Genomic DNA, 21,494 nt, shown 5'->3' on the forward strand with positions numbered 1-21,494 from the left:
ATATTGCGTAGCATTGTAGTTTCCATCTTTCCCATTTTTACACCATTTACAGTAATTGCATATTTTAATTGATATTATCTCTTCCAATTGTTTAATTCCTATCATTTTGTTTATGCCATTCTTAAATTTTACCTACCTTGGTGGATTTCCAGTAAAGAAAAGTAGAGATTTACCAAATGCAAGTGCAAGTACCAATGAGTTTTTTGTAAAGGTTTGCATATTAGAATAATACTATATGTTCTGTAGTTATGTTCCAAGATATATTAGTTCCAGCTATTGCTACAGTCTTCTCAGTATAGTCCCAGTGAGTTTTTACATTTGCGTATTTAAGGTAAATATGTGAGTTATTCACAGGCTCACCATTGTATCTTCAGCATGTATTTGTTTTTAAAGCTTTTTTTAGTTTGGTTGGTGTATATTACCAAGTTGAGTTATTCTTGCCATTCCAGCATGAATGTTCTAGTGGTGTCCTCACCATTTACTTTTTGATTAAAGTAGGAAAGTGGTCTCTCCAGTTTGGGTTTTTGTTGTATAAGAGTTTCCCACCAGGTTCGTGGTCTTACATACAGTAGTTTGTATTTTGTTTTATTAATAAATTGATGTCATTGTTGGTATCTCTAGTCTAGTCTAGTCTTCTGGGGGATGGTTATTGTATTTACTTTAAACTGTTTCCAGGTTTATTAGTATTTATTAATAGATCTTTTATTCATCTAGTTTATCAGACCATTGATTGTATATTTTATCTTCTTGTTCAGGTGGAAATTCTTTATTGGGAGTTAGTTGTGAAGGGTGTGGCACCATTCATGATTTCATGCACTTCTTATGCCAGATGAGCAAGTTTGAGTAAACTCTTCTTTGTTTGATTTTTAATTGCCTTTGGTATATATTTTGTCCATAATAAATTGTGTAATTGATCTTCAAAATCTTCCTGTTCTATCATTGACCATTGCTGTTGATTTGTTGACCATATAAATATTAGAACATTAAATTGTCTTGTAGTTAGAACAAGTGAAAGTTAAGGCTAGTCTACCATTGTTTTTAGGTCATAATAGTGTTTGTAGGAAATTCTCAGTAAATAAATTTGCCATATAAATTGTTGTAACTGTTGATGTAATTGTGGAGAAGCAATTTAATGGTAGCATGTTTGGAAGTGCCTGTAATATGTGGAGAATTTTAGAAAGTATCATCTTTTATAATACGTTGAGTCTTCCACAAGATATATGTAAAGATTTTTGTATTTCTTAAAATCTACCCCTTTATTAAGCAAAAGTATTTTCCTGCTTGATGAAACTGTGCTTCTTCCAGAAACTTACATCTCTTTTTTTCCTTTTTCCCAGCTCTATTTAACCAATTTTATTTTACACGTAACTGTATCTTTAAAATGGAATCTGTGAGAGATGATCTCCCAGTACTTCAGAGCTTTCTTGATACTGGGTTTCCAGATGAGTGACCCCCATAGATGGGAAGTGTTATAAAGGAGCATTCATTGAGTAAATACCATGTTGAAGGAATAAACATCACTGCCCAAGGGATTTCTAAAACACTTCCTCGTTTGGTAGAAATTAACATGTTTTCGATAATTTGAGATATATGGGATTTCATACGTTTTTATTATTTGAGACTATACATTGTGTGAAATGACTTGTATCATGCTTGTGTACTAATTGAATCACTCACTTTAACATGGTGTGACGACCTGTGATGTTGGTTCATAGAGAACTGAAATGTGTAGATGTGTGGGAATATATATGTATAAATGTATATCTATATATATCTATATATATATATATATATATATATATATATATATATATATATATATATATATATATATATATATATATATATATATACGGTATACATATACATATATATATATATAAATATATATATACATTTTTTTATTTGTTTTTTCTTAAGGAAGATCACAGTTTATGTGTAAAATGTTGTAAAATGTATATATTGAATATATTGCAATATATGGACAAACAATCCCTGTTTTAAAATGGAGGAACATTTTTAGAAGTTATAAAATACTGTTAGGGGTGAGTGCTGAGGATCTCTTATTTTTGTCTGTATACATTTTGTTGTCACACCCTCATTTCACACTTGTTTAATAATTTAAAATTGTTTAGTGGTGAGCACAAATATTCATTTTGCTAATTTTTTACAGGAATAATGGCTGGTGCCATGTTGTAGCTCCTAACTTTTTCTGCTTCTGTCAGGTGATCCCAGTGGTGACCATGACAATGTCAACTATTTTGATGTTTTAACCTTAGAATGCAAAGCTGCAGGTAAAAATTATTCTCTATAAATATTACCCAAAAATGGAAAGACTAGAATTCTTCAGATCAAAGTGAGTGAAGGACTGGCCAGATCAGGGATGACTTTGACGCAGTTGGCCAGCTTAAATATATTGCAATATATGGACATGTTATCCCTCTGTTGTTTAAAGGGAAGGAAGGTTCAGACTGGGCTGGGGGGACACACCAAGAAAAACCCTGTGGGTCCCATGACCAAGACTTGATCTACAGCTGAAAAACTGTCACACCCCGGTTGCACTCCCTTTCCTGATCACAACACAGTAAGTATATGGTGTGCATGAGGGGAGTCTGGCAGTGGGTGGATAAGAAAGTGAGTGGGGGGTACCTGAGGGGTGCGTGGACCTCTCACACCCCAGTTCGATAATAAATATATATTTACTTCAAAGACATTACTTCTAAGTTTTACTCCATGGAGTCTTTCCCAGTTTTTATGTTGGCAAGATGCCCTTGTGCCCCTGCACTGCCAACATTTGCTTGTCTAAAATTTAAATTTCAGGTAGGTTTTAAATAGATATCAAAGGTTGAACTTGATGGATGTGTGTATTTTTTCAAACTAACTTAGTAAGTTTCCATGTTATATTACAGTATGATAATGATAATAATGATATTTTTCATCAAATAGTTATGAATTATAGTTGCTGTTCAAAATATCTATTTGTAACACTGGGATCTGTTTAGCAGCTACTGTTTACTATATGTCGCTCTCACACCTCCACCATCTCCCCATTGTAATTCCAAATCTCTATCTCAACTACCTTTTCATAATGCTGTAGTTCAACCCCCGTTGCCCAGCTTTATACACACCTCCAGCCTCCGGACACAGCAGATTCAGGTCCCATTGAGGTGCAATTTATCACAGCTATAGAGATTGTACGTCTGAGTGCTCTTCTTTTCTACCCCAACAGTTGAGCCACACATTTGGTTCTTTAAACTCCCAAAGTCTACTTCCTTATTTATCACAACTGAGACTGCAGTCAACAAGTGAATACTAAAGTTCTCAAATAATACCAAAGTGCAAAGATTTAAGATTCATTGTAGTTCTCAGTTTCAGTGTTCCAAAAGGATAATTATTGTGGTTTGGCTGTCATGAGGAAGTAGGTTTTAACGTGTTTATGCTGTTCGATCTTTAGCATTCAGTAGAGCATATTTCTTGTGCTTAGTATATACGGTACTACATTTTTTACAGTCTATAAATTTGCAGTCTAATGTTCAGTGCAAATGGCTCTATGATTGCAGTCAGCAGACTTAAACCATAACAAGTTCAACAGAATCATGTCAAGTCTATAATTCTAAAATACAGGTTAGTGAATTAAAACATAAAAAAACATTTAAATTGTGGCAGCAATTTTTAGCAAGTTGGAGGATGTGATGAGTATGAAGTTCACCAATAGTTAAGAAACTCCCATAGTTAAAGTTTCTATAGCCTTGTGATTTCCTTCTCAAGATGGCTCCTCTGGGTACACAAAGCAGCTTCATTCTTGAAGATTAATTTGCTAAAATTTAGGTTTAACAAAAGGCTGGAAAACTCCATTGTGCACGCAGTTAAATAAGGTTTCCCTGTTCTTGTGGATAAGCCAAGCAAATGGTAATATTTTATGAGTAAGCTTTATTTTACCCCATGAAGTAGGTGGTGCTGGTAAAATGGGCTATGTCCTGATTTTTTAATATTATGTCCTTTTCCAACATCCCCACTCTGAACTCTTATACTTCGTGAAGGATCTGTTTTTTTGGTATTGAAACTGTAAATAGCAAACAGTGTTGATTACTGAATGGGGAATCTTTCTTTTGCTCCAGGTGATTAAACAATAAGTAAATATCTGCTTGAGCTCCAGGCCCATAAATGTATTTGGTACTCCATGAATTTCTAAGTTCTCCAGCATCTGTTCTCTGCTTATTCCTGAAGTCTGGATGGGGTGTTTGTATAGAGCACTTGCTTAGTGATTCTAGTTATGGTATATGCAATAGAAAGAGGGATTCTTACTTGGGCAACCACCAGGGTGTAAAATCTATTCATTAGGGCCACCAGTTCATTTTTCATTTGTCTTAGCAGTAGTTTGGCCAGGTCTATTTTCTGTGCAAGAGAATCAAAGCATGGCCTAGCTGTGCTACTCTGGTCCACCACCTGCCACCTTGGGGTACTCTTTAAGATCATTCACCCAAAATAAGAATCACATTGATATTTATTTGCAGATTAAATTTATTTGTACTAAAGTAGAAAAACATAGCATGAAAATTAATAGTAAAGCACTATGTTATATTTGAGCTTATAAGAGTCATGAGATTAAACAACACATTCTATACTTCATTAAACATACCCAGATTGATCAGAAACTACAAATATTCTAAAATCACAAAAAACAAGAGGTATACGTGTATGTGTGCTCTATTTTTTTTTCTCTTTGTCTTTGAGAAGAATCTGAACCTGCAGTGCATATACTTTTTGTTTGCTGCAATTTCCATGGACTAGTTATTAATATAGTAAGATTTATACTTGAGGAGTACAAACAGCTCCAGCACAGCCACAACTCAATACATCAACGTAGCTGTAGTTCTGGCTTCTCCCATTCTCACATAGCAGGTCCACGTTCTTTGTTACAAACTCCATCTCTTTACAGCATGTGCATTTCTGGTCAAAACCATTGGATACCATTGAATACCTGAAGGAAAAAACAACATTTTACCAATGTAAAAGAAATCAGATTTAAGGTGCATCTATCACAGGATCTCGCTAAGCACCTAATTTGACCAGTGTCAGTTTTTTGGTGGACATCCCCTTTTTGTTTCTTGAGTAGAAGTTTATTAATGTGTTTAGCAAACAGTACTAGAGCCATTAAAGCTTTGTTTTGAATATAATTTTGCATGCCTCATGGTTCTCATGCAGAATATTTTCCATACAAATTGAAGAAATAACACTTCTATAATATAATATTTTTAAATGTAGCACTTTACCTTCCTTGTTAATAAAAACATAAAGACATGCCAATAATATTCATCTTGAGTCTCCATTAAAACTATGGCATTGGGTGGATTTGCAAAATATTTCTCCATCTGGTCCTGCTTGTATAACCTTCATTTGCAGATGTCACAGAATACTAATCTAATAACAGGGTATAAAATGCCATTGGTGCTATAGCATGCATGCAAGAATAACTCAGTATTTAAGAAACTTACATTGAAGATCCCATGCAGGGTCCTCCACAGTAAGACAGTTCTACCTCCAGTATGCAGTCATCTTGTTCCAGGACTGTGACATTCTTACGTACACTGCAGTCTTCGATGACCTCTGGGGGTGGTGTTACTATGAGCTCTGAAAGAAAAGATACATTTTTAAAAAGTTCATGTTTATCATGAATATCTCAATTCTAGAACATTTTCACATTGAAGAACATTTTGTAAGGCTACCTAAGTGAAAAAGGATTGGAATTTTCCCTGAATGATAGTATTTCTGCCCTATGTGTGCGTAACACCCCTTTATATTTCATTACTCTGTATTTTTAGAATGCAAATTTCTGTGTTTCAGATCTCAGTATTTTGCCCAGACACAGCTGTCTGTAGGCACTCATTTTAGCTGTTTGATATTTTAATTTTAATTGCTGAAAACATGTTTCTGAAGGGTTTATCCCAACATTAAGGGGCCGATGCATCAAGGGTCGAATAGCGAGGGTTAATTAACCCTCGATATTCGACTGGGGAATGAAAATCCTTCGACTTCGAATATCGAAGTCGAAGGATTTTGCGCAAAAAGTATATAGGAATAATCCATCGATCGAACGATTAAATCCTTTGAATCGAGCGATTCGAAGGATTTTAATCCAACGATCGAAGGATTATCCTTCGACCAAAAAAATTTAGCCAAGCCTATGGGGACCTTCCCCATAGGCTAACATTGGGTTCGGTAGCTTTTAGGTGGCGAACTAGGGGAGTCAAAGTTTTTTCTTAAAGAGACAGTACTTCGAATGGTCGAACAATTTTTAGTTCGAATCCTTCGATTCAAAGTCGTAGTCGAAGGTCGAAGTAGCCCATTCGATGGTCGAAGTAGCCCAAAAAACTTCGAATCCTTCACTTGAGCTTGGTGAATTGGCCCCTAACTGTTTCCCTTTCTTGAGCTTTTTTGATTATCTTGATTTCTGTATTACTGCCCATCCAACTTAAGTAAAAAGTCCAGCATCTGCAAAAACATATAATGTAATTTTGTTGGCCTCAAAGGACAATCTAAACAGCTGTTTCCTAGCAATGTTCGTTATTAATGTAGTTCTGTATAAAATTAATGTGAACAAAAGATATGTAAAGATTAAAACAGTTATTCCAAGATTTTTTGCCAATATGATCTTTGTCACTTGCTCTTTTCATATCAGTAGGTGTTTATTTAATTATTATTATTTTAACTTTTGCTATTGGCTACTAATATTTCATACTTTTAAGAATGGTTTCACAAGAAAACATGCAAAAAATTGCTTGTTTGGCACGTTCATCTGTTTTGGCTAGCAAAGTTTATGCCAAATTAGGATGATCAGATCATTTGCCCATGCGGCCAACAATCAGATGATATTGGGGACCCACAGCTAGTGATGGGTGAATTTATTTGGCAGGTGCAAATTCGCTGCGAATTACCGCGATTTGCCGCCGGCGAATAAATTTGTGAATCTGACGCTAAAAATTTGCTTGCTAAAATTCACTGTGGTCCAAAAAAAATGGACGCTGCATCGTTTTGCAAATTTTTCACATTTTTTGGCGAATCGAAATGGGTCAAATTCGCCCAACACTACCCACAGCGACTCTTGGGAAATGACAGGGTCTATAATCCAATGTTTCCCTTGCTGACGGGATGTTGCAAAACCCATACAAATGATTTAATGCACCCCAAGAAAGACAGGAGCTCCTCTCTAGACTGGGAGGGCATCATATCATGTTAAATGACAGAGATAACAAAATCCTACTTACCTGTTTTAGGTGTGCATATCCTACAGCAATTTTCATCATCATATGTAAGAGTACTCTGGAACAAACAAGATAGATTAAAAAAAAATAAAAATAATTATTTTTACAAGTAGAAAATGCATGACATTAATTTACAACATCACATGACATTAATTTCAACATACCATGTCACATATGGAGACATCCAGTGGTTGACAAACCTTCTCTACCCTGGTGAGGACAGCAACACCATTTTCTTCTCGGCACTCATAATAGGCACAAGTGTTATTTGGTATGCGAAATATTTCTCCAATCTATTAAGAGAAGATAAATATATGAAGATAGTCAAACATTTTGTGCAGAAAACTAACAAAAATTAAAAAATGTTTAAAATGTAGCCAAGAGTACATATGTAATAAATGGCTTTCTGCAGCAGTTAAGATATGTACAGTATTGATGCAACTACAGCTGCTCTACATTGGCTTCACATCTTGAGTGGGTCTCACACCTGGGGGGTTATTTATCAAAGGTCAAATTTTTAAGTTATGTGAATGTGAGGTAATTTATGAAAAAAACTTGACCCTCTAATATTTGTTCGAATAGGAATGACCTGAAAATTCGAACTGAATACAAATCGAATTTTCCTCTGAAAAAAATACTTAAATGTCCGGAAGGCAATTAACATCTTCAAATGGTTCAATGGACCCCTGCTATTGACTTCTACATGGACTTGGCAGGTTTTAGGTGGTGAATAATCAAATTAGAACTGTTTCCAGGGTTGAGATGTGATCAATCTCACATAACATTTAAATTCAAATTCAAGCTGGTGGTTTTAAATTCAAATTTGTGAGTTTTGACCAAAAAAAATTAGAGATTTTGAATTTACTATTCGAACCGTAGTAAATCTGCCCCCTGAACTTCTACCTAACCTGCTTCCATCTGCTCACAACTTGCTGCCCATTAGAATCCTGGTGAAAACAAGGGAGGATGGAAATGGAAGGATGGAAAAACGGAAGGACTGACTATGCATTTAAGATATCAAGAAGTATGATAAATTGAGCCAGTACCCTGATATGCACAATTGTACTACAGTAATATCTATGCATAAGATTTCTGACAATTTTGTTGCCAGGATGATGCAGAAAGCCATTTAATGAAGCTAGGTTCAAGAGCTTTGTACCTCTTCTAACTTCTTTAAAATAGCTAAAGAAAAGTAATTCATAACTGGAAGTCACTTGTCTAGCGATTACCTCTAGATCTATTACTGTGTTTCCTGTGTATCCTGTGCCTCCAGAGCCTCCTGTGCCTGTAGTGCTTCCTGTGCCTCCAGTGTTTCCTGTGTTTGCTGTATCTCCTGAGCCTCCTGAGCTTCCTGTGCCTCCAGTGTCTCCAGTGTTCCCTGTGCCTCCAATGTTTCCTGTGTCTCCTGAGCCTCCTGTGCCTCCTGTGACTCCTGAGGCTCCTGAGTTTCCTGTGACTCCTGATCCTCCTGAGCCTCCTGTGCTTCCAGTTGCTCCTATGCCACCAGTGTTTCCTGTGTCTCCTGAGCCTCCTGAATTTCCTGTGACTCCTGAGTCTCCTGAGTTTCCTGTGACTCCTGAGCCTCCTGTTTCTCCTGAGCCTCCTGTGTTGTCTCCTATGCCTCCAGTGTTTCCTGAATTCCCTGAGCCTCCTGTGACTCCAGAGCCTCCAGAATTTCCTGTGACTCCTGAGTCTCCTGAGTTTCCTGTGACTCCCGAGCCTCCTGAGCCTCCTGTGTTGTCTCCTATGCCTCCAGTGTTTCCTGAATTCCCTGAGCCTCCTGTGACTCCAGAGCCTCCAGAATTTCCCGTGACTCCTGAGCCTCCTGAGTTTCCTGTGACTCCAGAGCCTCCTGTTTCTCCAGGGCCTCCTGTGCTTCCAGTGTCTCTTATGCCTCCAGTGTCTCCTATGCCTCCAGTGTTTCCTGCATAACCTGAGCCTCCTGTGATTCCTGAGCCCCCTGCGTTTCCTGTGACTCCTGAGCCTCCTGCGTTTCCTGTGACTCCTGAGCCTCCTGCGTTTCCTGTGACTCCTGAGCCTCCCAAGTTTCCTGTGACTCCTGAGCCTCCCAAGTTTCCTGCATTACTTGTGCCTCCTGTGACTCCCGAGCCTCCTGTGTTTCCTGCATCCCCTGTGCTTCCTGATCCTCCTGTGTTTCCTGTGCCTCCTGTGTTACCTGTATTTGTACTTGCATCAAAATTTCCCATCATGGTACATTTTAACTTGATAGGCACACACTCTCCACAGCACTGGCCTGTTTTCATTTTGTATTCATAACCCTAATGTAAAAAAACAAGAATACGTTTTTGCCTAATTTATATTTTATTTGAAAATATTGAAACTGATAAAGCAATATTGCAAATCAAGATTTCTTCACTTGAGGCTTTGATAATAAATCTAGATCAAATGTAGCAGGAAGAACTAAATTAAAAAACATTTGCATAACAATAACAATAATTGCAAGCTAAGCCAATAATACCTTTAAAAAATATTTAGCTGTGGTTGGAAGAAAAAATAACTGTACAGTAATAATTATCCCACCTTTCATTATTTTCACTAGACTACAAGGGTAAAAACAGCTCTCAGAACAGTACTTTAATGGGATTATATAAAAATATATATATTTGGGTTATATGAAATCAATTTATTTCTTGCATGGGGAAAGTTTATTTCATTAGAGATATTCCACATCCAGAATTCCTTTCCAGATTTGTTGTGGAACTTTGATTTGTTTTCTGTCATATCTTTAAACAATTTAAAGTAATTTGACTTTTTTCAGAATATGCTATTTGTGTGGATTTAGTTTATATTTTAATGTTACATAAGGTTCAGACATGACATGGTAATCTGCCTGAAGTATTTGGTATGCATAATTCATCATGTATCCGAATGATTACAGTTTCTGTTGTTTATGTTTAATGATGAATAAAGTAAAAAAAACTGTGAGAAATAGAAATTTTGCAAATGAGGCTAATCCTTGTTTGTCTAGGGATAATATAGAAAAAAACCTACTTTACTGCAAGTCGTGTCACACACAACTGGTTGGCACTTTATTATGTAGAACTGTGATCTTGTGTCCATTTCTTCAGAGCATTTACATGTCTGACATGAATCAGCAGGTTGTGTGATATTTGATCCGACCTACAAAAACAAGGTATATAAATTCCCAGTGCAAGTGGCTTTTAATCATATACTGTAGTATATTCTAGAATACAATATAAAATATATTCTTCCAAATGAAAATGCTGGGCAACTTTCACCATGGGTAGTTACCTATAGCAACCAATCAGTAATTAAAAAAAAAGTAATTTAAAACCAGCTGCAAGTAGAACATGAATGCAGCTATTTGATTGGTTGCCATGGGTTACTGCCCATGGACAAATTTGCCCAGTGTTGATAAATGACTCCCATTGTGTTTTTTTTCTAGTAATACCATTCATTTTACACATACAGGGGCCGATTCACTAAGGGTCGAATATCGAGGGTTAATTAACCCTCGATATTCGACTAGGAATTAAAATCCTTGGACTTCGAATATCGAAGTCGAAGGATTTAGCGCAGATAGTTCGATCGAACGATCTAAGGATAATTCCTTCGACCGAACGATAAAATCCTTCGAATCGAACGAATATCCTTAGATTAAAAAAAGTTAGCCAAGCCTATGGGGACCTTCCATTGACATTGACTTCGGTAGCTTTTAGATGGCGAGCTAGGGGGTCGAAGTTTTTTTTTAAAGAGACAGTACTTCGACTATCGAATGGTCGAATAGTCGACCGATTTTTACTTCGAATTCTCCGATTCGAAGTTGTAGTCGTAGTCGAAGGTCGAAGTAGCCCATTCGATGGTCGAAGTAGCCCATTCGATGGTCGAAGTAGCCCAAAAAAAACTTCAAAGTTTTTTACCTTCGAATCCTTCACTCGAAGTTAGTGAACCGGCCCCACAGTGTCTACTGTTAGTTTATACAAAATTGATTTCTCAGTTAAAACATTAATATAGACTTTGCTGTTAGTGAAACTCTCACTGGTGATGAGCAAACTCATTTTTACTGAGTTTAGCCTCAAAAATGAAGTCTATAGACTGCAATGGCTGAATAAAATTGTCATGTAACAAAAAGAAATTGACGGGCCGCATGGCATAAGAAAAAAAAAATTGACATATATAAGGGCAAATTTACTAAATTTCGAAGCGAAGCGACTAAATTCGCCAGAGTGACATAGTTTTGGGACTTCACTGATTTACTATGGGTCCCTGCGTAATTCACTAGTGAAGGAGATAGACTCTAGCGCTACTTCGCACTCTAATGGCAGGAAAATGTTCGCCCTGGCGAATGGACGCAACTACGCTAATTCACTAAGATGCAGATTTTCCTGATTTTCTTGCTCCAGAGTTTACTTCGCCAACTCAGACCAGGCAAATGCAATAGAATAGATAGGAGTTCGTTCAAAAATAGTTGACATTTTTTCTAAGTCCCAAAAAACGCTGGCGTCTTTTACTTTTTACAGGGTGATAGGCTGAAAAAGTTCGGTAATTTTTTTTAGGGTACCCTCCTTTTCCCCTACATTTCCTAACATATGGCACATAAACTATACAATGGGTACATGTGCAGGGCATTATAACATCTCTGTTTTATTTTATTAAGGTTCCTTGGCCTTGTGTAGTGTAATGTATTTGCTGCTACATATACGTCCATTGTACTTTAACTGCACGCCGTATGCTAAGTCGCCATCACTAGCGTAACTTCAAACTGCTTATCGTATTATCACTAGCGCAACTTCACTAGCTTTCGAACCCTGGTCGCAACTTTGGATTTTCATGAATAAGCGTTGTTCTGGTGAACCTACGCCTGGTGAAGTGTTGCGATGTGAGTGAAGCCGTCGCTGGCACAATTTCGGAGGTAAGTACATTTGCCCATTGAAAAATGGGCCAGCTTCCCCCATTACTAAATTTGTCACTAATCTCGATCAGTCAGTTCATGTAACCTCAAATTTTAGGAATAAGCAGCGGTTGTCCAATTGTCAGTGTAACATTTGCTGTACAATGTAGAAACCCAGCCACAAACCATTTACATTTCAATCTTATATTTCAACAGATTTTACCTGGTATGTTTCAGTTCCATACACACAGACTGCATCAGGCACTGTTGATTTAAAAAACAAAAAAACTGATTACCAAATGTAAAAGTATTTCTGGTTTCATAAGTTATAGAGATGACTTCCAGACCCAACAGTTAATAAGCTCATACCAGTTCAGAACATAATTGTTTCTGTTTTCAATGAGCCTATTCAGTGAGCAAATCATGAAAAACAAAAACTCATCAAAATTAGGGCTATATATATCTATCTATATATATATATTTATTTATTGTTTATTTTTTTTAACAGTGGGCAACATCAGTCCAATAACCAACAAATGATTTTGCTGTATTTTGAACAAAACTTTTGGGGCACATTTATCAATGCTATCTTAATTTGTAGTTACATTGGGAATTATTTCTTCCAATTTGGCAAGTCGCACATAGAGTTTCATTATGTAACATTTTCGCAATGGTCTTTCTGAAATTGAAGTTCAAACTGAATGCAAAGTCATCTTTTTTGCTGAAAGCATTTAGTTTCATTCTGACAAATCAGCACTTTTCTTTTTTATTTTTTCAGCATTCAAAATGAGCTCTCTCCTATGGCATATACAAAGGGAAAAGAAAGGCGAAATAAACAGAATACTCACATTATGTTCAATAACACTTACCGCATGTAACATTAGGACAAGAGTTAATAAGTGATTTCACAGCAGCCACGCGGAAGCCTATTGAACAGTTTGGCATGAAGCACTGACATTCGTGTGCTTTGGGGGGGAAGAATTAAAAAAAAATGTGTTTATTATGCAGTCAAATATCTTGGTACTGCTTCAGTATTCTTTGTTATCCTTTTTATAAATCAGTAAAGGTTGAAAAGAAAAGACATCCTCCAAGTTCAACCAGTTTTCTTAACTTACTGATATTAACAAAGCAATATTTATCTACAAACAGGCACCCACAAAGGCTATTTGACCCTCCTTTCAGTCTTTGAATTCTCTTCATCTACTTAGGGGGTTATTTACTAAACTCTGAATGCAAAAATCACGAAAAATCACAAATTTTTCAGAATTTATCAAGCCCTGAGGATGGAAAATTCTGAATCTGAAAATCCGGCATCTCAGACCTGTCTAGGTTGTATATAAGTCAATGGGAGAAGTCCCAATGGTTTTTTGATGTGCTCTGGATTTCGGGCAATACCCCAAAGTTTTCATGTGAAAATTACGAAAAAAATCTTGAAAATAGTAAAAATTGGACAAAAAAGTCTAAAAAATTCTTGAAATTCTTGAAAATCTGATTTTTTTCCCGCAAAGCAAATTTTCTGGAAAATTTAATAATAAATAAGCGTAAAAAACCCGAGCGGATTGAGATAAATTTGGACTTTGATAAATAACCCCCTTAGTGTCAGTATCTGTTTTAACATAAATTAAAGTTGCCCAGAAACTATACTTATCTTACATTTATCTTTATTCCCAAGAATATATGAGAACTCATTTCTCATATACTCATGTATTTTTGGACTGTGGAAGTTCAATGACCTATAGACATTAATTAATGTAGTTTCATTTAGTTTTATAAGAAATGAGAATTATATTCTATACAGTACAAACATAACTTTTGGAAAGTCCAAAATATCAAGCATGAATTAAACTTAATAAACATAATAATAAGTATATTTAGTTTTAAGTATTTTTAGTTTTATATATTTTAGGATAACATATAAAAAATGTAATTTAGACTGTTCAACTTATTCAACCCTTCAAAAACTTATTCTGCTCCCTAAATTGAGAGAAAAACCTTCCATCCATCTGTAGATAAAATCATGCTGGTATGCATACTGGAACAGCATATGGATCATATATGGTACATCTTGGAATCTGGCATCTTGTTTTATGCAATTGGCACAGTGGAAGTATATTTTGTATAGGCTATATAGGCTATTCCAGCATTTTCATTACTGCCCTTGGTATATCATACCTTATGGATTGTGTCAGTTAAGCTACACTGCTATATTTTTACCCCTCATTGCCAAGCTTGGAATTATTGTAGAAATGCTTCCTATTTTTAAAGCATGACAGCTTTACTTTGCACATTTCCCTACTTCACCCATTGGTGGTCAGTAAACTTCATATGTACGGGTGCAAGTAAGTCCATTGCACATTGATTTCTCTACTGTTACTCACAGCCACAAAGGCTCAGAAAGTCACGTACTGTATATTTGCAACTGCTGCATTTTCTTACTCAAGACAGGCAAAAGAGAGCATGTTTTATGTTTGTTTCCAAGATAATTACTGACTGGCCAGTTTGTGCCCCATTCTCGCTAAAAAAATAAGGTTCAGGCTGGGTGTCACACAACTAAACACATCAAAACTAGGTGAAAGTTACTTTTGAGTTTAGTAGATGAACGTTAACAGGTTTATTTTGGTATAGCATATTTACATTTGAAATATATACTCACGTGTACTCCTGGGTACTGAAATAGATGTAGAAGATAGAGGAGCTGATATTGTAGAAGATGCAAAGCTTGAGTGTGTGTCACTTGATCCAGGCGTAAATGACATAGAACTTGATTTGGAACTTGACACATCAGGTGGAGATGACACACTGGTAGACAGAAATGTTATTGAAAAAGGAGTAGAGGATACTGAGCTTGATACTGTTGAGTGTGTGTCACTTGATCCAGGTGTAGATGATTCAAAACTTGATTTGGAGCTTGACACATCAGGTGGAGATGACACACTGGTAGACAGATTCTTTCTTGAATCAGTAGTAGAGGATACTGAGTTTGATACTGTTGAGCGTGTATCACTTGATCCAGGTGTAGATGACACAGAACTTGATTTGGTACTTGTTACATCAGGTTGAGATGACACACTGGTAGATAGATCTTTTCTTGAATCAGTTGTGGAGGATACTGAGCTTGATACTGTTGAGCGTGTGTCACTTGATCCAGGTGTAGATGATTCAAAACTTGATTTGGAGCTTGTCACATCTGGTGGGGGTGACACACTGGTAGAAATATCTTCTCTTGAATAAGGAGTAGATGATACTGAGCGTGATACTGTTGAGTGTGTGTCACTTGATCCAGGTGTAGATGATCCAAAACTTGATTTGGAACTTGTCACATCTGGTGGGGGTGACACACTGGTAGAAATATCTTCTCTTGAATAAGGAGTAGATGATACTGAGCTCGATACTGTTGAGTGTGTGTCACTTGATCCAGGTGTAGATGATTCAAAACTTGATTTGGAGCTTGTCACATCTGGTGGGGGTGACACACTGGTAGAAATATCTTCTCTTGAATAAGGAGTAGATGATACTGAGCTTGATACTGTTGAGTGTGTGTCACTTGATCCAGGTGTAGATGATTCAAAACTTGATTTGGAGCTTGTCACATCTGGTGGGGGTGACACACTGGTAGAAATATCTTCTCTTGAATAAGGAGTAGATGATACTGAGCTCGATACTGTTGAGTGTGTGTCACTTGATCCAGGTGTAGATGATTCAAAACTTGGTTTGGAGCTTGTCACATCTGTTGGGGGTGACACACTGGTAGAAATATCTTTTCTTGAATAAGGAGTAGATGATACTGAGCTTGATACTGTTGAGTGTGTGTCACTTGATCCAGGTGTAGATGATTCAAAACTTGATTTGGAACTTGTCACATCAGGTGGGGATGACACACTGGTAGAGAGATCTTTTCTTGATGTAGTGGATATGGAGCTTGAAATTAATACAGATGGTGTTGAAGATGTTAATTTTGTGGAATGTATGTCTCCTGATCCAGATGTAGATGATATAGTGGAAGATGTTAGACCTGTATCAGGTGTAGGGTAGCTTGAACCTATTCTAATATGTGGAGAAGGTGACACAGTTGAAGATGATTGTAGGTCTGATGGAACTGTTGATGATTTTGAGTCTGATGGCGAAGTGTGTGTTGTAGTAGGCATCCACATAAGACAAGTTGTAGTTGGCGTGGGACCTGCAGTTGTTGTAGATGATGTGCTGACGGTTGTAGTACAATCACCAACATATCTTTGTGCTTGACATGTATCATTACATAATGCATAATATTCACAGCCAGCCTTGTCCATAATCGTATAGAGACGTTCACCTATATCACAAGATTTCAAAGGCAGTTAAAAATGTGTGTGTTTCAACATTTTCTTTGACACTTTTATGCATTTTATAATTATATATTAAATTGGCAATCCTAATCATATGAGAGAATTAAATATCTTGTACAGGCAAGTGGATTAATCACATTAAAATGCACAATAAACAACATTTATTTTAATGGAATGGACAAAAACCTCTGAAACATTTATAAAGTAGCAAATATGGTGAGCTGTACACATGAAGTTTGCATCATCTAAGCTGAATTATGTGTGGAGATGTTGATGGCTGAAATGCAACTAATCATTATGTCTGTAACACAAATAACTGAGTACAAAAAGTAAAGTGACCGCTTTGTGAGACTCTGTATTTTTTTATGTCCAATAAATTAACTCAGTTTTTCTGAAGAACCTTGTCAGGTAGAGCGTTTCAAGAGCAAGAAGAATCCATAGAAAAGTATGTTTTTTTTCCAAATGCACATACATGCACATACATGTTGTGGAGAATGCCATTTATTACAAACTCAATAATTGGTAAGTTTTTTTAAAAAAATTTGATCTACAGATATTAAAACAATTAAACTTACAGTGGATAGGATTCTTTAGAGACCGATTCATAAAGAATTGAGTTTTCAAAACATTTTTTCTAATTTGAAAAAAAAACCTCAAAAATGTCTTGAATCTTTTGAGGTTTTTTTTCTAAATAAAGGAACAATATTCCTTTGCATTATTTGTGTGTAGAATTCAGTATTTTAAAAGTATCTGCACCTAATACTCTCTGTTATTCCCAGGGATTTTAAGATATTTAAAATATATGTCTAAATTGATTATCTCTTCACCTGTATTGTTATTTTGTTACAGACACGGAAAGAGGAAAATATTGCAGGTCAAAGCTGTCATTATAATTATCTTAGTGTTTAAATATGGTTTAAACTGTTATAATTAAACATAGAGATGAGAAGAAGCAGAAAAGCCAGCTCTCTGCCCCCCCCAGTGCAGTTCATGCGCACAATTGGCAGCACCCAACCTGCCAACCGTGAATGTGCTTTCATTGACAACCCATTGCACAGATTAAAACCCACCAGCATTGAGTAGGCAGCAGAAGAAGCATGTACCTAGCACCCCTTCTGCTGCACCCTAGACACATGCATTTTCTGCCAACCCCTAGATCCAGCCATGAGAAGAAGGCCACTCCAGACACATGTTTCGTACTGGCACCTATGTCCACTACATATATATCCACTCCATTGTGTAGACTAATTGTAGGTGCTCAGCCTTTACCAGTACTCCTTCACACAGCAGCACTCTAGAAAAAGTTTTTATTGATATCAGTAAAAATGCTGATGCAGGGTGATCAGGCCTAATATTCTTGTATTAACTATTTTTACTGAAAAACCATTCGTCTGGATTGTCTTTTGGAATATTTGTTTTCATTTTATTTAAAAATTACACAATATAAGCAGACTTACTTACCACTGATATATAAGGTTGTCTGTACTTGACAATAGCATCTTGTTGATGTGGTGATTGTTGAGAATGAAGTAGTTGGAGTTGAGGAAGTGGTAGGCTCTGACGTGGTCTTTGTACTTGTAGTTACAATGGTTGTAGATAATGTAGTTGTAGTAGGTATAGATGATGTGGATGATGTAGTCATTGATGTAGTAGGCACTGTAGAAGTAGTTGTGCCAGATGTTGAAGTGATAGTGACATAGGTGGAAGTTGTTTGTGTTGTTGATGTAGATGATGTGGTGGTTGTTGTTGGACTTGTTGTAGTTGTTGGATGGGTTGTTGTGGTTGTTGTTGGTAAACTTGTTGTAGTTGTTGGATGGGTTGTGGTTGAGGTTGTTGATGGGCTGCTTGTAGTTGTAGTATGCATTGAACATGTAGTTGATACTATAGGTATTTTTATCATTTTTGTAGGGGGTTCTGTTGTTTTTAAAGGTGTTTCTGTTGTTTTTATAGCTTCAATACTGCTGCAGCATTGGATTTGGATTTCATAGTTGTTGCATTTTGGAAAGTTCTCACTGTTCAAGCAAATTAAACCTACATCTTTGTTACATGTTATGGTTTGTCCTACATCTGTCAATGAATAAGTGGGAAAATCTTTTGCTCTGCAATCAACACTCATAATAGTCATTGTCTCATTGCAAATAGGAATTCCTAGGCTTCTGATTTTAGTAAAAGATTCATCATCACCTCCAGTTTCTCCATATTCTGGATAGCTTACATCAATCCATGGGGTCAATGTACAGAAATAATTATTGGAGGGAAAAGCATCAGTTGAAAAGTATAGGGGAGCATCTGATGCAGTGGTCAGGTGCACATTCGGTGAAGTGTCGAGATGTACTCCAAAGGAAGCAGGAGTAGTGTAGGAAATACAACCTAAAAAAATAGAGATAGCTATATTTTGAGCATATCATGCTATTATTTGAATAATACAGTATATCAAAGCCCATCTTTAAAGTTGACTGTGTTGGTATTTTAATCACTCAGGTCAGCTAAGTAAATTCATCTGTTGAGTAGCTGATTTTAAATATACCCTTATTTAAAGTTGATGGTGTTTGATATATTAGTCAGTTAGAGCAACTTAATATTTATAATATTATAATTCTTAGCTTTACATTGTGTAAAAAAGTATATATATATATATATATATATATATATATATATATATATATATTTACTTTTCTAGTATATATATATGCACAAATTAAATATTGTTTAGAAAATAAGAGATTAATAGGGTTTTTACCTTCTGTACTAGTTGTGGTAATTGTAGTAGATGTGGTTGTTGGAGGGATTGTGGTGGTTGTCATTGTTGTAGTTGTTGGATGGGTTGTTGTTGGACTTGTAGTTGTTGAATGGCTTGTAGTTGATGACATAGTTGTTGGATGAGTTGTGGTTGTTGGGGTACTTGTGGTTGTTGGAGGACTTGTTGTAGTTGGATATGTTGTGGTTGTTGTAGGGGTTGTGGTCGTTGTAGGGGTTGTGGTTGTTGTTGTAGGAAGACTTGTTGTTGTAGTTGTTGGATGGGTTGTGGTTGAGGTTGTTGTTGGACTGCTTGTAGTTGTTGTTGTAGTCATTGAACATGTAGTTGTTTCAATAGATGTTTCTGTTGTTTCCAAAAATGTTTCTGTTGTTTCAATAGGAGTTAATTTTGTTTTTATAGGTATCTCTGATGTCTCTGTAGGTGTTTCTGTTGCTATGTCTATGGGTTTAGTACTGCTGCAGCATTGAATTTGGATTTCATAGTTGTTGCATTTCGGAAAATTTTCACTGTTTAGGCAAATCAAACCTATGTCTTTGTTGCATGTTAATGTTTGACCAACTTCTGCCAATGAATAACTTGGAAAATCTGTTGCTCTGCAATCAACACCCGCAATAGTCATAGTATTATTACAAATGGAAATGCCTAGGCTTCTGATGTTATCAAAAGTTTCATTGTCACCACCAGTTTCGCCAAATTCTGGATAGCTTACATCAATCCATGGGGTCAATGTACACCAAGGTGATGTGTCTGGATATGTGTATGAAGGATCTTTAGGTGAAGTATCAAGACCAACACCCAGTGAATTGGTGATACCAACACCGGGTGAATTAATGAGACCAGCACTGGATGAACTGGTGAGACCAGCACCAGGTGAAGTGTCAACACCAGGTGAAGTGATGAGACGAGAAGAGGGTGTAGTACAACCTGCAAAATGAGCTGAGTTACAGTAGCTGTCTATTGAGTATACAGTAGCAAGCTTTTTTTCACTTATTATAAGCAATTTACAGGCTAATAATGCAAGCATAGGACCTGTTATCTAGAATGTTCAGTACCTGCATTTTCCAGATAATGGATCAATCCATAATTAGGATATCCATATCTTAAATCTGCTAAAAATTATTTAAATTAATAAATCCAAAATGAGAAGAGAGTCTATGGGAGATGGTCTTTTCATAACTCAGAGCTGGCAAATTTTCTATAGGCCAGACAGTAAATTACAGTATATCCTTATAAACTGTGCACATAAAAAAACAGCGTTTGTCACTTAAACACATTTTCCCTCCAGTCCAAAATTTTCTTTAAAGGTCAGCGCTAATTGAAAGCTCAAGGGAAAAGTATGATGAAAAAGAGAAAGAGATGAATTTTTTATATAGTGTAGTATTTTACTGGGAGTTGTAGTTCCACAACCAAAAAACTATTTGGTGCAGTTACCCTTTACAATTCACCACAGGTGGCTATTGGATGGGTACTTACAAATGTTTAAATTTAACCAGCGTTTCCTCTTGGATGTGACGTCAGCCAGCTATGCCTTACGCGTTTCGTCGCTTAACGACTTCATCATCAGCCTCTGATGAAGTCGTTAAGCGACGAAACGCATAATAAAAAATTCATCTCTTTCTCTTTTTCATCATACTTTTCCCTTGAGCTTTCAATTAGCGCTGACCTTTAAAGAAAATTTTGGACTGTTGTTTTGCACTCGAGGAGAAACGAGGATCGTTGGGTCGGACAACCAAGGGGAAGACTCAGAGACTTTGGTCACCTAACTTTTTCTAAGTTTATATTTTCATACACTTTCCCTCCAGCCTGTCCACCTCATGTTCCTTACTTTAAACTGCTGGCTAATTTGCTCCTCCTTCTCCAATGTTGCCTACGCTCTCAATTCTCTCTCTCCCAGTCTCTCTACCTCTTAGGTCTTGTGCCTTCTGACACTTGCTCCCTCAGTATCTCTTTCTCCATCTCCCACTACTCCCTCCATCTCCAGACTTCTGCATCACGCTCCCTCTGTCCCCCCTAACCCCGTCACTCACAGTCTTGTTCCTTCTGCTGCTCCCACCCTCCATCTATTAAGCTCTGGTTTCACTTCCAATGGGTCTCACTTCCTTTGTCCATCCAACCCACTTCCCTCTCCAGTCTTGCACCTCTGCCCCTCCACCCATCAAAGTTCTGCCTGACTTACTCCCACTATCCCTTCCACCCTCTGTTCCTCTCTGTTTTCTCTCCTCTTCCCACTGTCCATTCATCTCTGGTGTTGCCTCCCCTGCACCCTCCATCTTCAGTGT

The 21,494-nt window shown here is 36.7% G+C and overlaps 3 protein-coding genes across 3 annotated transcripts; all 3 read right to left on the bottom strand.

Annotated features, from left to right (window-relative positions):
- Positions 1-4,508: 4,508 nt before the first annotated feature.
- LOC108714925 (uncharacterized PE-PGRS family protein PE_PGRS46) lies at positions 4,509-10,399 on the bottom strand. Its single transcript, XM_018259801.2, has 6 exons — positions 10,275-10,399; positions 8,492-9,541; positions 7,427-7,555; positions 7,266-7,320; positions 5,496-5,631; positions 4,509-4,981 (listed from the first exon to the last, which is right to left on the bottom strand). Exons 1-6 carry the CDS (start codon positions 10,341-10,343, stop codon positions 4,810-4,812), a joined length of 1,611 nt encoding a protein of 536 aa, XP_018115290.2. The 5' UTR covers positions 10,344-10,399; the 3' UTR covers positions 4,509-4,809.
- A 5,895-nt stretch (positions 10,400-16,294) lies between these two features.
- Positions 16,295-18,364, bottom strand: LOC121393162 (GATA zinc finger domain-containing protein 14-like). The gene is made up of 2 exons (XM_041560856.1): positions 17,919-18,364; positions 16,295-16,444 (listed from the first exon to the last, which is right to left on the bottom strand). Exons 1-2 carry the CDS (start codon positions 18,326-18,328, stop codon positions 16,441-16,443), a joined length of 414 nt encoding a protein of 137 aa, XP_041416790.1. The 5' UTR covers positions 18,329-18,364; the 3' UTR covers positions 16,295-16,440.
- A 1,068-nt stretch (positions 18,365-19,432) lies between these two features.
- Positions 19,433-21,485, bottom strand: LOC121393425 (mucin-5AC-like; the record flags this gene model as incomplete). Its single annotated transcript, XM_041561912.1, has 2 exons — positions 21,392-21,485; positions 19,433-20,223 (listed from the first exon to the last, which is right to left on the bottom strand). Coding segments are annotated over exons 1-2 (885 nt in total), but the record flags the coding sequence as incomplete, so codon positions are not given.
- Between the last annotated feature and the right edge of the window lie 9 nt (positions 21,486-21,494).

The sequence above is a fragment of the Xenopus laevis genome, chromosome 4S (assembly GCF_017654675.1).
Source record: "Xenopus laevis strain J_2021 chromosome 4S, Xenopus_laevis_v10.1, whole genome shotgun sequence".
In the NCBI taxonomy this organism is placed as follows: domain Eukaryota; kingdom Metazoa; phylum Chordata; class Amphibia; order Anura; family Pipidae; genus Xenopus; species Xenopus laevis.